General features: G+C 44.1%; 3 protein-coding genes across 3 annotated transcripts; 1 reads left to right on the plus strand and 2 right to left on the minus strand.

Annotated features, from left to right (window-relative positions):
- The first annotated feature begins 3,380 nt into the window (after window positions 1-3,380).
- Window positions 3,381-7,978, plus strand: LOC108594254 (cGMP-dependent protein kinase, isozyme 1). Its single transcript, XM_033293552.1, has 5 exons — window positions 3,381-3,588; window positions 5,480-5,850; window positions 5,906-7,345; window positions 7,410-7,595; window positions 7,798-7,978. Exons 1-5 carry the CDS (start codon window positions 3,463-3,465, stop codon window positions 7,958-7,960), a joined length of 2,286 nt encoding a protein of 761 aa, XP_033149443.1. The 5' UTR covers window positions 3,381-3,462; the 3' UTR covers window positions 7,961-7,978.
- Window positions 7,979-8,020: 42 nt separating this feature from the next.
- On the minus strand, window positions 8,021-9,441 carry LOC108602381 (xylulose kinase). Its single transcript, XM_033293990.1, has 3 exons — window positions 8,526-9,441; window positions 8,099-8,398; window positions 8,021-8,025 (listed from the first exon to the last, which is right to left on the minus strand). Exons 1-3 carry the CDS (start codon window positions 9,439-9,441, stop codon window positions 8,021-8,023), a joined length of 1,221 nt encoding a protein of 406 aa, XP_033149881.1.
- Window positions 9,442-10,538: 1,097 nt separating this feature from the next.
- Window positions 10,539-11,893, minus strand: LOC108602095 (gustatory and odorant receptor 21a). The gene has a single exon (XM_017990122.2). The coding sequence runs from the start codon at window positions 11,891-11,893 to the stop codon at window positions 10,553-10,555; it is 1,341 nt and encodes a 446-aa protein (XP_017845611.2). The 3' UTR covers window positions 10,539-10,552.
- Between the last annotated feature and the right edge of the window lie 2,187 nt (window positions 11,894-14,080).

The raw sequence follows: 14,080 nt of genomic DNA on the forward strand, positions 1-14,080 counted from the left end.
TTTACATCAGCGCTGCTGCTGCTCTAACTATAAAGTGTAGCAAAAGGTTAAGTGCATGACAAAAGGATAATAAAAGCGATAGCAGGCACAAGCAAAAGCATAAAACAACAAAAGCTTCAAAACGAATGAGCTTTTGGCAGGTGAGATCTGTCTGTCTGTCCGGAATTAGTCCCGGGCGTGCAATAACGCCGAATCCACCAGCAACAGCAACAGCAACAGCACCAGCTGGTAATGTGTTAGTGTGTGTGTTGGTGTGTGTGGCAAGCGTATCTTGTGGCAGGCAGCTTGAGTGCGTTGCGTTCAGATTTTAATTGAATAACTACACGAATGTCAAGTTGGTAAGACGGATTTGTGTTTACACGCTCTGTGTGCTTGGCCTGCAGGCTTACAAGCCCCAGCTGTGGTTATCTCAATTGAAAGTTCTCTTACACATACAAATATACATTTAGAAATAAATATATTCGTATGTGTTTATATATAAATTACTCAATGCTTTTGTTTGTGACAAAACTCAAATGTTGTCAAACCCGGCACTAAGCACTCATTTCCATAGATATGCATATGCTTTTGGGGTTTATATATCTGTGTGAATTTCTGTGTGTGCGTGTGTGTGTGTGGGAATAACATTACTTACATACTCATAAGCAGAGATTGTCGAACGATTTGCCACCTTTTGTGCACGTTTGTACATTCCTGAGCATTTCTCAATTGTCATATATACATTTTTTGTCTGTCACTTTGCTAGGGCTGCACAGTCTGCTGAAATATTTTAATAAACACGCAAATGCTCAACTTGTTGTTAGAGCTTGGTATGTTCTTAAATTCGAATGCTTGACTAGATCAATCAATTTGAATTGTGAAGTTTATAATTGAGATTTAGTACAAATCAAATCTGTGCTTTAACTAATTCCTTATAAATTAATAACAATTTCGTTGGGCGGTTCATTAACTTTGTGTACAATAAATCAATTTGATATATAATCTGTATGTACAATAATTCAATTTTATATATTATTCATATATCAATCAACTATTATGTGCTTTAAATAATTACATAAAATTCCGCTGTCCTTTTTATATCAATTTATACATTTTAAGTATCAAAACATGAAACATATTTTTGAACAATGAAAGTTTAACAAATAAATTTAAATCTGTATGCTGATAATTATAAGCTTTTAATAACAATAATGCCTTTTTGTTTAGTTAATCAAACAAATTGCAACAGTGTAAGTATAAATAAAACACTAATTGCATATGAAACAAATGAGTTAAAAATACATTTAAAACTATTAGCTTGTTTAAAATGCCGTTTGAGCCAGCCCTGTTGATACCTCCACCCCCCTTGCTCGCCCAGCATGTATGTGGGCCACTTATCACACTTTAGCTATGTTTAGTCGACTCGTCTCTGGTCGCTGCTTGACATTTCTGGTGAACAGCAGCAGCAGCAGCCAGGCAATGCCCAAAGAGCTCGACGAGCGTAGGAATATGGCAGCACAAATGGATATTGGCCTGGGGCTTTGGAGGTTCATGCGTGTTTGTTTTTTTTATTTTTTTTATTCGCTTTCGCTTTGCACTGACATGCAATATTTATTATGCAAATATTGGCAAAACAAATCCTGTTGTTGTTGTAGGCGACAGGTTTGCGCTTGCCTAAGCCCGGCTTAGCCTTTGTAATTGCGGCTTTCCACTCAAGCGTTATTGTTATGATAAACTGCCAGGAACTTGGCTCAAATTAGCGTTCATTAGAGTTTTTAAGCTACCAGCTATCATATCCTTAAGGCAATTAGTGTCAGCGGCTTGTCCTGCGGCTAATTAAAGCAGCGCGCGACAAACTCCAAAGCAAAAAAAATATACTTTGGGGTAATCTGGAATCATTTGTTGCATCATTACACATATGAGAGCGCGTGTGTGTGGGGCTAATCCTTTGGCAGCTTTTCGCAGTTTGATGATTTTTTCGTGGTTCTCTTTTCTTTTTTTTCTCCTACGCTACGTGCTCGTCACGTTCCACAAATCGCAGCGGCATTTTTCATGCTGGCACGCACTCACGGCCACATACATCACTGTCTGTTAGCCCCGCTGGTTTTCTTGCTCTCAAACGCAACTCACCGCTGCCCCTTTGCTTGACTGTCTATTAAATGTGTGCCAGCGTGAAGCGGATGAAGCTGATGCCGCCGGCAAATCAGTGTCCTTGCCGTACGCCTTTGCGCGTTCGCATTTTATTTCACGCGCTCTTCAGTTGAGCCTACCCCTTGCCTCACTCCACTCCGCTCGCCTATGAGCATAAATGCTGCTGCTGTGGCCACCGTTATGGTCGCCGCCGCTTCATAGTAAGCACTATAATTCTATTATGGTTGTAAAGCAATTTTATTTCTGGCTGTGTTCACCGCTCTTGCCACCGCGCCACGTTCATCTCTCATTTTCACATCTGTTTGCTCGCTCGCTCGCTGCCATTTTCATTTTCATTTCGCATTTTTATGCTTTGTACTCATCTTCGCCTGCGCTCTGTCCCCTGTTGGTACCACCACCAGCTATGGTACAATCCCAGCAATCCCTCACCGTTGCCATTACCCAACGCGTAGCTGTCATCATTAAATTACGCTCAGCTTTTGTCTCAGAGTTTGGTTTTAATGCAAAAGCACAAAAGCGGCGCAGTAGCGCTGCTGCCCTTGCTGCCTAGCCTCTGCTGCTACACTGAGAGAAAAAGTATGAAATAATAATAATAATTTTGTAGTTCAACAGATTATGAAAGAGGTACGAATGAATTTATCGACGAAAGATACGCTGATGATTTTATCACATTTAAATAAAAATTGCCAATGAAATTCTTAGCTTTAAAATCAACATCTAACTCGCTAAGTAATTGCATCAAAGATTTAATTAAAATGAATCTTATCTCTTATGAAATTATCTCTTTGTTATCTAGAATATGAAAACATCTATCAATAACTGGGTTAAGTAAATTTCTCTATGCACTTGTAAGATTTAAGAGCTTAGCGCGACTAATAATAATTACTAAGCAGCAAATCTTGAATATAGATAAATAAGCATATTGTATAAGCAAGACAAATATGCGCGCTTTTCTTGCAGTGTATGCGGCTGCTGCGATTGTTTATGTTATGCTTAGAGCATTAGTTATGGGCTTATCTATTATGCTAGGGCTTACATCTCTATGTTCAAATTAAATGCGCTTCGTTTAGCCTTTAAGTTATCTATTAGCATGCCCCAGTTGCTATCGCTGGCGTCGATCTCTTAACTCGCACGCGCACCTTACTCTTTGACACTGAAGCCAGCGAGCGAGTGCGCGCGCTCTCTTTGAAAATTACGCATACGCCGCATAGGCGGCGACGATCAGCGACGTTTCAGTCGTTGTGTGAACGCGTGCAAGAGCAGTAGCGATTCAGTTCGGTTCAGAGTCGAGTTGAGTGCGCGGCAGCAGTTAGCTGCAGATCAATTGCTGAAATGGACGAGCGTGAACGTGAAGCAATTATCAGCGGTCTGGAGAGCGATGTGCAAATGCTGAAGGAGCAAGTGCAGAATCGTGAAATCGAGCTGATCAAGTTACATCGCGAGATACACAAGCTAAAGGTGAGTTGGGCGTTAACTCTCAACTTCTGGGGGCCGGGGACAGTTTGTCCATTGTCAGCGTATAATGCATCGGTTTTGGTTTTGGTTTGTTTGCTTGCCGTGTTTGTTTATTGTGGTCGCGCCTGAGATAAGCGCCAAACAAATAGCAACAACAGCTACAGTTTGCCCTACGCTTCTATTATATCTTGCTCTGTTTCCGACTAATTTGTATGCGAGATACGCCAGGTTTTGGGGCTACCTTTTCGTATCAATTGCGACGCGCATATTGTTATCTCTAGCAACCAGCAGCCGGGCATAGTTATCAGTTGGCAGACTGGCAGTTAGTTATATTAGTTGGCTTGCCCAAAGGTATCTTTATAATTTCGTACTTGGCATAATATCATTTGGCATTGCTGCCGAGCTAGAGATTCGTTTTTTATATTTTTTTTTGTTGATCCAACTATTCAAATTGTAAAGTAATTTTATTGCGCCAAGTGATTAGCACTTCTCACTGAGAGTGTGAGAGAGAGCGAGAGCGAGAGCAAGCGCGTGAGAGCGCATCTCAGTCGCTTGTGCGTTTGCTAATTGACTTGGATCGGTCGGTCAGTCGGTTGTAGCTTTAACTTTAGCTTCAAGTTGAATGTCGTGAGTCTGCTCTCTTTAGTTATTTGTCTTGTGTAACAAAGCGCAATTGCAGCACAAGAGGCCCTAGACCAATTTTTATTTATTTTTTTGAATTGCTAATTTGTTTTGTAAACAACATAAAAATACAAATACTCAAGGGAAGAACGAAAAACAAAATCTGATCTGCAGCTATGGTAGAGAGTGGAGTGGGGTAGGGGCAGGGTCAGAAAAGCTTTAACTTGGGGTCAATTATTTTGCCTTGACTGATAAAATGATAAAATATGTATGGCGTAATATTACAGTCAATGCTTGAAAGCAACTCACGCTCTATAGAGAAGAAAGTCTCGTGTGTGATGTGATAATAACAAATATTCAAAAGAATAACTTAGTTTTATGTTCCTTTCAGTAATTAGTTGACATTGAATTTCAGTCAACATTGAAACTAATGAATAATATGTGAAGAAGACTTAAGTTTAATTTAATTATATTAAATATTTATTAATTATCAAATGTATTAAAATGTGGAACTATTGCAGATTCATATATACACCTTTTTACTAATACAGTGACCTCTTATTTCAACATAGGAATTAGGACATTCTAAGGACTATGATTAACTGCTTAACAAATTCTGTAAGCTCCTGCTTCTGTTTAGACTCCTGTTAATTCTGCTTAAAGTACACGCGCTGCTGTGTACTTTAGCAGCATTAACAGGAGCTAACAGAAGCAGGAAGCCTTAACAGAAATTGTTCGCTTAACATAGCATAAGAGTGTTGAAAGAGGAGGCCGCGTTGGATTGGAGTGATGTCATTTCAAGTTAAAAGCATTATAAGCATACATTAAATAATAATAAAATATCATATTATTTAGTTGCTTAAATTAATATAAACACTAAACGCACATCAATTCAAAAAAAAATAATATTTTGTAAGCACATAAACCCTTCATAAACATTAAATTTACATATTTTGTATTTGATTTGATTTGAAATAATTTGCGTTAATAGAATTTATTTATTTATTTTTTGAATGTCAACTATGTAAATTCAATTCTTTGTAGCTTATATAAACTTATTTATTTTCGTGCACACACTGTAGTCGAGCATCCTCTGCCTTGCCGCACTGCCCGCTGCACTTGTTTGTGGCATTTAAATTAAGTTTCCATGCCGCCTGACACAGTCACATGTGTGCGCTGATTAAGCGCGCTCAATTGCCATTCAAATTGATTAAGCGACGCCTCCCAATTGCCATTATTATTAATTTGTTATATATATATTTTATTTTTCCAGAGCGTGCTGCAGCAGACGGTCAACAAGCAGCAGCAGAGCGCAGCGGCTGCAGCAAAAGCGAAGCTCTATACGCTGCCGGAGCAGAGCACAGAGGTGAGCAGCAGCAAGGAGAATGCACAGGTGTGCTGCTCTTGTGGCATGGTGCTGCCGGACAGTGTCGAGTTCAAGATGGAGGCATTGGCTTTGGGCTTGCCCGTGGTAGCGCCGCCTAATGTAGCGTCTGTGGCGGCCACGCCCACGCCCGCTCCCGCAGCAAAGCCCAAAGCGCTGCCTGCAGTTATTAAGAAGCAAGGTGTCTCCGCAGAAAGCTGCGTGCAGTCGATGCAACAGAACTACAATGTACCCATACCTAAATACGAAAAGGATTTCAGGTGCGTTGCATGCAACAATAAGTTGCTCTATCTGATCTTTGATTTTCGTTTGCAGCGCCAAGCAGCAGATTAAGGATGCCATAATGGATAATGATTTTCTGAAGAACATAGATGCCTCGCAGGTGCGTGAGCTGGTGGACAGCATGTACTCCAAGAGCATAGACGCGGGCGAGTTTGTCATCTGCGAGGGCGAAGTGGGCGCGCATCTTTATGTCTCCGCTGCGGGCGAGTTTGCTGTGATGCAGCAGGGCAAGGTGCTGGACAAGATGGGGCCCGGCAAGGCGTTTGGCGAGCTTGCCATACTCTACAATTGCACACGCACCGCCTCCATACGCGTGCTGACGCCTGCGCGGGTGTGGGTGCTGGACAGACGCGTCTTTCAGCAGATTATGATGCGCACCGGGCTGCAGCGCATAGAGAACAGCGTTAACTTCTTAAAGTCCGTGCCGCTGCTGCGCAATCTGAGCGTGGAACTGCTGGCCAAGATTGCCGATGTGCTGGAGCTGGAATTCTATGCAGCGGGCACTTATATTATACGCCAAGGCACAGCGGGCGATAGCTTCTTTCTCATCTCACAGGGCGAGGTGCGTGTGACGCAGAAGCTCTCGCCCAGCGCGCTGGAGGAGACGGAGCTACGCACACTGAAGCGTGGCGACTACTTTGGCGAGCAGGCGCTGATCAACGAGGATAAGCGCACAGCTAATATCATAGCATTGCCGCCTGGTGTGGAGTGCCTGAGCCTGGATCGTGATAGCTTTAAGCGCTTGATAGGCGATCTCTGCGAGCTGAAGGAGAAGGACTATGGCGATGAGAGCCGCATGCTGGCCATGAAACAGGCTGCGCACAGCCAGGAGCTCTTCGGCGCCAATGTGCAACAGGAGTATCCCAATCTGCGGCTGACTGATCTGGAGGTGGTCAGCACATTGGGCATTGGTGGCTTTGGACGCGTGGAGCTGGTCAAGGCCTACCACGAGCAGCGTGAGGATATCTTTGCGCTGAAGTGCCTCAAGAAGCGGCACATTGTGGACACCAAGCAGGAGCAGCACATCTACAGCGAACGCACCATCATGCTCAGCTCCAATTGTCCTTTTATCTGTCGTCTCTATCGCACTTTTCGCGATGACAAGTATGTCTATATGCTGCTGGAGGCCTGCATGGGCGGCGAGATCTGGACCATGCTACGTGATCGCGGCTCCTTCGAGGACAATGCCGCACAATTTATCATTGGCTGTGTCATTCAAGCCTTTGAGTATCTCCACTCCCGCGGCATTATCTATCGCGATCTCAAGCCGGAGAATCTGATGCTGGATGAACGCGGCTATGTCAAGCTGGTGGACTTTGGTTTTGCCAAGTATATTGGCAACAGCGCCAAGACTTGGACTTTCTGCGGCACGCCCGAGTATGTGGCACCCGAGATTATACTCAACAAAGGCCATGATCGCGCTGTCGACTACTGGGCGCTTGGCATACTGATCCACGAGCTGCTCAACGGCACGTAAGTCGCACTTTTATAGCCATTTCCCAATTGCTTTTTATCAACTTTGAGTTCTTGCTTGCAGTCCGCCGTTCAGTGCTTCGGATCCTATGCAGACTTATAATATTATTCTTAAAGGCATTGACATGATCAGTTTTCCCAAGCACATCTCACGCTGGGCCGTGCAGCTGATCAAGCGTCTTTGTCGTGATATACCCTCGGAACGATTGGGCTACCAAACTGGCGGCATACAGGATATTAAAAAGCACAAGTAAGTCACTAAAGAAAGTTATTTATCTTTAAATTGGTTATTCAAAAAGGAAAGGAAAATCTTTTAAGACAGTCGATGGTATTTCAAGGATTTTGTCTGCTTGAGAAAAAATCTAAATTTGAACAATATTTACTCAGCAGAATCTTTGCTGTCCTTAAATAAACAAAAAATATTTACTTAATCTATTTTCTTTATAATTTAGATGGTTTTTGGGCTTTGACTGGGATGGTCTGGCCAGTCAGCTGCTGATACCGCCTTTTGTACGCCCCATTGCTCATCCCACGGATGTGCGTTACTTTGATCGCTTTCCATGTGATGCCAGTGAGCCGCCGGACGAGCTATCTGGTTGGGATGCGGACTTTTAGTTAATTGTGTTTAAGTTGTTGTTACTTGAGTTCCAAGATTATCTCTCGAATTAGAACAATTCAATCTGTATAGGATGCAATGCAAAAATAAATGCATATCAATAGTATCGAAAATAAAGTTGCTAACTTTTATTCTACACAACAAATTTAATGAGGACTCATTGGATGGAAGATGCTGCTGACTGGAGTGTCCTGAATCGGATTGCTGGCAGCCAAGCAGGCGGCACATGGATTTGTAGCGATCGATCAGTGGTGTGTAGATCTCATCAGAGCCAGGCGTGGGTGTGGCCATTAGCTTGGGCACGCCGGCCGTCCGCTGTCTGAAGTAAGTGCCATAGCTGAGCTTGGGCCGACGGCCACGGCGCATGAGACAGCGGCGACAGTTGCAGTTGACCTCGCGATACTCGTAGAAGGCGTAGCGGGCGCGATAGGCGGCGCCTATGAGCGAAGCATTGAGGCCCGTTTCGAGTTGGATAAATGGGAGTGTTGAATACATCGGCGGCGACTTGATAGAGTTGCTCATTTTTGTGGCTGCTTCTGCAGCTGGAGACGACAACAATGCGACTGTGGGGTCCAATGGGAAAGCCGCACATGACGGCGACGCTGCGATAATGCATCATTTGTCCCTCGATGAGAGCGCGTGCCTCCAGTTCGGGACGGGGAAAGCTCTTGACACCCTCCATAGCCAGCTGGGACATTTGATTTATATCGCTTGTCCAGCGCAGCGTGCCCTTGGCGAAAGGATAATAACCACGCTCGGGAAAATGCGCCGCTATGTGGCCTTCATTGCCCATGGGCGTGTCGCGCAGCATTTGAGCAAACCTATCCCAGTCACCATTCGCCAGCAGCTGACACATGTCCTCACGCAGCTTGGAGCCATTGCGAAATGCCAGCATACCCACAAACTCATGCGGTTTGGTTGGATGGCAAAGCACGTGGGCTTCATGCAGCTCTGGTCGCTGCTTAAAGTCCATGCTAATGGCATCGTAGCTGCCAAGCGTTAGCACCAGCCAATTGTCATCCAGCTTGACGCCAGCTATAGCCGAGCAATGAGCTCCCATGCCAGCCACAATCATGCAATCGGCACGAAAATTCCAACGCTTTACATAATAATCCGCTATGCGTCCTTGTAGACGATTCGCTGCTATTGGCGGCATTAGGCGCTTTCTTAGGTCTGGCGCGCAGGCATCCAGACACTGTTGCGACCACTGCATGCTCTGCAAATCGAAGAGATTCATGCCGGAGGCCTCGGTGTAGTCTATAGACGCGATGTTGCCCACCAGCAATGAGGCCAGAAAGCTGCTCACCAGCGATATGCGCTTGGTTTCATTATATGCCGACCGCTGTGTCTCGTAGACTTTGCGTATTTGTGGACCCGCCAGCCTGGGATGACACTTGGCGCCGGTTAACTTGCTCATCTCCAGAACGCCGCCCACGCTTTGCTCCATGCGGTAGCACTGACGCTCCGTTGAGCTATCCATCCAGCTTGGTGCGCGCGGCAGAGCAAAACATTTCATCCGTTAATTGCTCATGCAGTCGAAAACAAAGCATTACAAGCCACAAAGCCGACGCAGCCCCAGCTCCGACCAATAGACAGTGCCGTGATGCTGAGTGGTGCCTCCAATCGCCGCCACAGTATGCAGCTTGGCACCTTGCGCCTCCAAGCTATTCAAAAGAATATCCAACGCCTTGACCCACATAACCGGATTGACATGGTAAACGCTGCTGCTGTGGCCACGATTGACACCGTTGACGGTGCAAAACTCAGGCACATCCACATCGTAGCGCACCACCGTAGTGTGGAGCACTTTTAAGTCACTATCGAGCTGCACCGCCGCTATGCGCCGCGTGCCCAGATGTATGCCCAGATAGGTGTTGGCGCTGTAATCCGGTGAAATCCGATGGCACATTGGACTGCATGCATACGTATAAAAAAGCAAAAACAAACTAATAAAACAAATTGTGTGTGTGCGACAAGTAAATTGTTTACATATTTGAAATATTTTTGACAAATTGTTATAGAAGCAATCAAAATTGCAAAACGTTTCTTTTTTTCTCACACAATTGCAATTAATTTTGGTTTCATACCTTTCATGTGCGTGAGTTGTTAACTTATGAGCAGCGCTGCTTTCATTTTTCTTTCGCTCTGCTTTGCTTACTTTACGTTCTGCTTTTCGCTTAGAGCGCGACTGCAGGCTGGCGTCAGCTGTGCTATGCTTCTTCTTTAACTCATTGCAAGCATCCGTTATCTTTAGTTTGCTTCTCTTTAACTCATTGCTGGGAGAGCAACTGCAAGCATGCGTTGCGTAGGTTACTCTCTTAGCTGCGCTATCGACTTTTCTTCTGTTTCTTCTTCTTTTTCATAGCTTGGAGCGGCGCTGCTTCTTCTCGCTGTCGGCTTTGCTATCGGCAATGGAGTTCTTATGTATGTGTATGTGAGAGTGAATATTAGCGTATGCAGCGCTGTCTGCTGCATTTTTTGCTGCTTTGGCCATTTTGAATTGCGTTTTATTTAAATACATAATAAACATTGAATTTCAATAAACTAAAATATCATTATTTAAAGCGCAAGCTGCTAATTAATGTAATTAATTAATGGCTGTTCGTTTGTAGGCGTCGCTGTTCGGTGATTTTAAATTGCAGCAGCACCACCAAGTACGTAGCCATGAAGGATATATTTGTGGTAATTAGCTCGCGATTAATATTGGCATAACCATCGAGATTCATTATGGGCGGATTCTTATTAATGGCCACCAGCAGCATGTCCACCTCCTTCTGCGTGGCCGTGTCCACAGCCGTTAGATTGATGTTGAGCAGTTTGGTGGAAAAGTCCAGGCCCACCTTTTGCGAGGCATAATGCGCCTCATTGCAGATGATGTAGAGCAGGCACATGCAGTAGAAAACAATGACGAACAGTCCCACCTCCTTGTAGGTGGCGCCGTGGTCCAGAATCTCGCTAATGCTGCCATAGGTGGCAATAATGCTGGTGAAGAATATAACCAGACAGTACATGCCGTACATGTTGGAGTAGGCGCGTCCCAGCTGCTGCATCATGTGGCTAAGATCCACCCAGAGATGGCGATACTCGGTTAATTTCTGGGCAGGCTTCTCGCCGCGTATGGTGGCCTGCAAGGCGTCGGATAGAGCGCGACTGGCAGTGCCAAAGGCATTGCAATTGATGTACCAAAGACTGCAGAAACAATTGAGCATGGCTATGATGGGATAATAGGCAAAGGTGTACCACAGACGAAAGTCTGGCTGCAAAAAGTACTGCGAGAGATTAATGGCAATGCTCAGGAACCAGGAGAAAAAGCACAGGCCGTAGGTAAGCGGATATAGATTGGGAAACACAATGGGCGAGCCGGTGGTCTTGAAGAACTTGTACTGATAGTTGGTCCACATGTTCTTAAAAATGGCCACCTGATGCCCATGACGCCAGCTGGCCACGGGCAGCAGAAAGTTGGTGAACAGCAGACTGATGAAGATGACATTGTAGATGGCCTCATCGAAGCGCTTATCCGGACTGGTAATGAACTTCTTAACACGCTCGCGCAGCACCAGCACCACAACGGTCGTCTGGCAGCTGTAGATGAAGACGGCCCACATGACCTGCCTGGAGGTCCAGGAGTAGCCGGTGCGTGGCTTACCACGCACTGGCGGATTGCGATGTATCGGCATAACGCCCATAATTTGGAACAACACCAGCAGACTCTTGGTGTTGTGATAGAACGAATCATGCTTGTCCATCTCACGTGGATCGTCCGCTGTTTCCGCTCGACGCAAATAGACATCCTCGCCGTTGCCGCCTGCCAGCATCTTTAGCTTCTCACGATAGCGCATTTCATCCTCCAGAAACTGACGCTGATTGGGATTCAGCATGGGCGCCACCTTGCCCGGTGGCGTTAGACCGCGACTTACAGCCCAGAACGACATGAACCGGCCAAAATCAAACGCTTATGAATCTTTGTCGGCGTGCCTGCTTCTTCATAAACGCCACCAAAAAGGCACCAGGGAGAGGTTCTGCTATTCAAAGAACTTTTGATTGAAAAGCAACAATAGAGGACCCCTGGGACGTGCCTATGTTTGACCTTGCCCTGTAACAGTAAATATGATTTGGTCTTCTATTGTATGTGTGTGTGGTCATTTGCTGCTGCGGGCGCTGTGCCGGGTCCTCAGACCGATCCGTAAAAACGACCTTAACTTAAACGCTTTTGTGCTGACAAAGACACACGAAACGAAAGCGAATGGATAAAAACTAACGCCTTTACCTGGGTGTGAGGCATGGACAGGAGCTCTGGGGCCTACATAGACTGCGGCGCTTAATTTGCCGGAAATGAAAGTTTAACGATGTGTAAATGCTTACGAAAGCCGATAGAGGCATTCGCCCTAATGACCAATAAAAAGTGACCCAATCTACGTACAACTTGTAGTTTTCGCCTTCAGCAGCAGCTCCCATCGCATCGCAGCTCGTCACTGTGTTTGACTTTTAATCCATATTAAAGGGGCCTCAAAGTCAATACATAAAAGGCGCTTGAGGCGCTTTAATCAATAGCTCTTGCTCCTGGCAGGCGGCAGTGTGTATGTCCTTGCTGGCGCTGCCTTTGACATTTTGCACACTCAGCCTTTTATATTTATATGTGTGTATGTGTTAGTGTGTTTAATTTTCTTTTTTGGCCAACTGTTGCTGTTGTTGCAATTTTTTAGTTGAGATTTTCATTGCACATAGTTTGGCAAACTGTGCTCTGTTTAATGTGAAAACTTTCAAGACAAACGACAAGTGCAACAACATAAATAAAGCGTTTAGCTTGAATTTTATAGTCTCGGGCCAAACATTTGCTGCTGTGACATAATTGCAGTCAACTGCTGACAAAAAAACACAAAAAGATAGACAGCAACAACATTTAAAGTCTTATTTAAAGTGGAGCATAGCTGTAGCTGAAGGATGCTTTGTCAGGATATGTAAGCGTGCGGGCAAGTACACAGTAAGAAATAGTTTTATGTTTATTTAAGTTGACAGCAATAAAAAGACTTACTTATTATTATAGGTTACACGGATAAAACTCTCAGCTTGGCTCCCGCGAATTAATTCAAATCTATTTCGCGCACTCAACAGCTAAACTCTTTTTTGCTTTAACTCATTTCGCTACTCTGAACTTAATGCTATCGATACCTAAACTTCTATATTTAGTAAGCATAAATCAACAGTCGCTGCGTCTACAAATTCAATTTGAAGTCGCGCTCTGAGACGCTTTCGGAAATTGATCAAGCCTTGAAATCGAGTTACTAATGTTGACTGAAAACGCAGCACAACAAGAAATAAATACTTATTATAATAAAAACCAATCATTTAATTTAGCAATAAAATAAATGTATAGTATAACGATTTATTGGCCACACAATTATATATGTACATATTTAATATAAATATGCGCTATGAAATTCAAAGGACATTATGTCAACGCGGCCTTGCTCTTGCTTTCTCTCTCTCTCTCTCTCTCCTGTGCCAGCAACTTACTTAACAACTTTGCTTTGCCTTTTGTAAGCACAACGTAAATGAAATAAACCAAAGCTTACTTGTATTTATTTAAACACTGTTTAATGCAAAGCTCTGGCGCTTATAAATGGAAATTGATTTAGCTTTATTGAAATTATAATTGGCAAATTGCAAATACAAATATTTATCGCATTAATGTGCAATAGCGCCACAGTTAATGCACTAAAAGTAAATAAATTAAATATTTACTTAAAATTTATTGCTATTATGAATGCATTAAATGTAAAGTCAGCTTCAAATTGTCACACATGTGAGTGCTGGCTGCACCCCCAATGTAGTTTAAGACTGTCGCCTTTTTGTACGTGCAACTGCCACAACGAGTGTGCGAATGTCAGTTGAGCGCGGTAAATGACAGTCACAGAGCTAACAGAGCCAGAGCTAGAGCCAGAGCCGTTGGCTGTCAGCTAAAGTCTTCATTAGATTAACAAACAAGCAGCATATGTAAATAAATCAAATGCAGAATAAACTAAGCTGACAGGCATTTCACATGTTGAGATAACCGCACACACACACACACACACCACACACATATGTGAACTAGTTTGGCCACACGCAGCAGCATTGAC

This window comes from Drosophila busckii, chromosome 2L (genome assembly GCF_011750605.1).
Source record: "Drosophila busckii strain San Diego stock center, stock number 13000-0081.31 chromosome 2L, ASM1175060v1, whole genome shotgun sequence".
NCBI classification, from domain to species: domain Eukaryota; kingdom Metazoa; phylum Arthropoda; class Insecta; order Diptera; family Drosophilidae; genus Drosophila; species Drosophila busckii.

Bases quoted from the DNA above. Each gene is read 5' to 3' on its own strand.
- LOC108602381 (XM_033293990.1), bottom strand. From the start codon at position 9,441: ATGGATAGCTCAACGGAGCGTCAGTGCTACCGCATGGAGCAAAGCGTG. The intron at 8,399-8,525 runs GTCGCATTGTTG...CTTCGCTCATAG, and splicing joins CTTTCCCATTGGACCCCACA to GCGCCGCCTATCGCGCCCGC.
- LOC108594254 (XM_033293552.1), top strand. From the start codon at position 3,463: ATGGACGAGCGTGAACGTGAAGCAATTATCAGCGGTCTGGAGAGCGAT. The intron at 3,589-5,479 runs GTGAGTTGGGCG...TTATTTTTCCAG, and splicing joins GCGAGATACACAAGCTAAAG to AGCGTGCTGCAGCAGACGGT. The intron at 7,346-7,409 runs GTAAGTCGCACT...TCTTGCTTGCAG, and splicing joins CACGAGCTGCTCAACGGCAC to TCCGCCGTTCAGTGCTTCGG.
- LOC108602095 (XM_017990122.2), bottom strand. From the start codon at position 11,893: ATGTCGTTCTGGGCTGTAAGTCGCGGTCTAACGCCACCGGGCAAGGTG.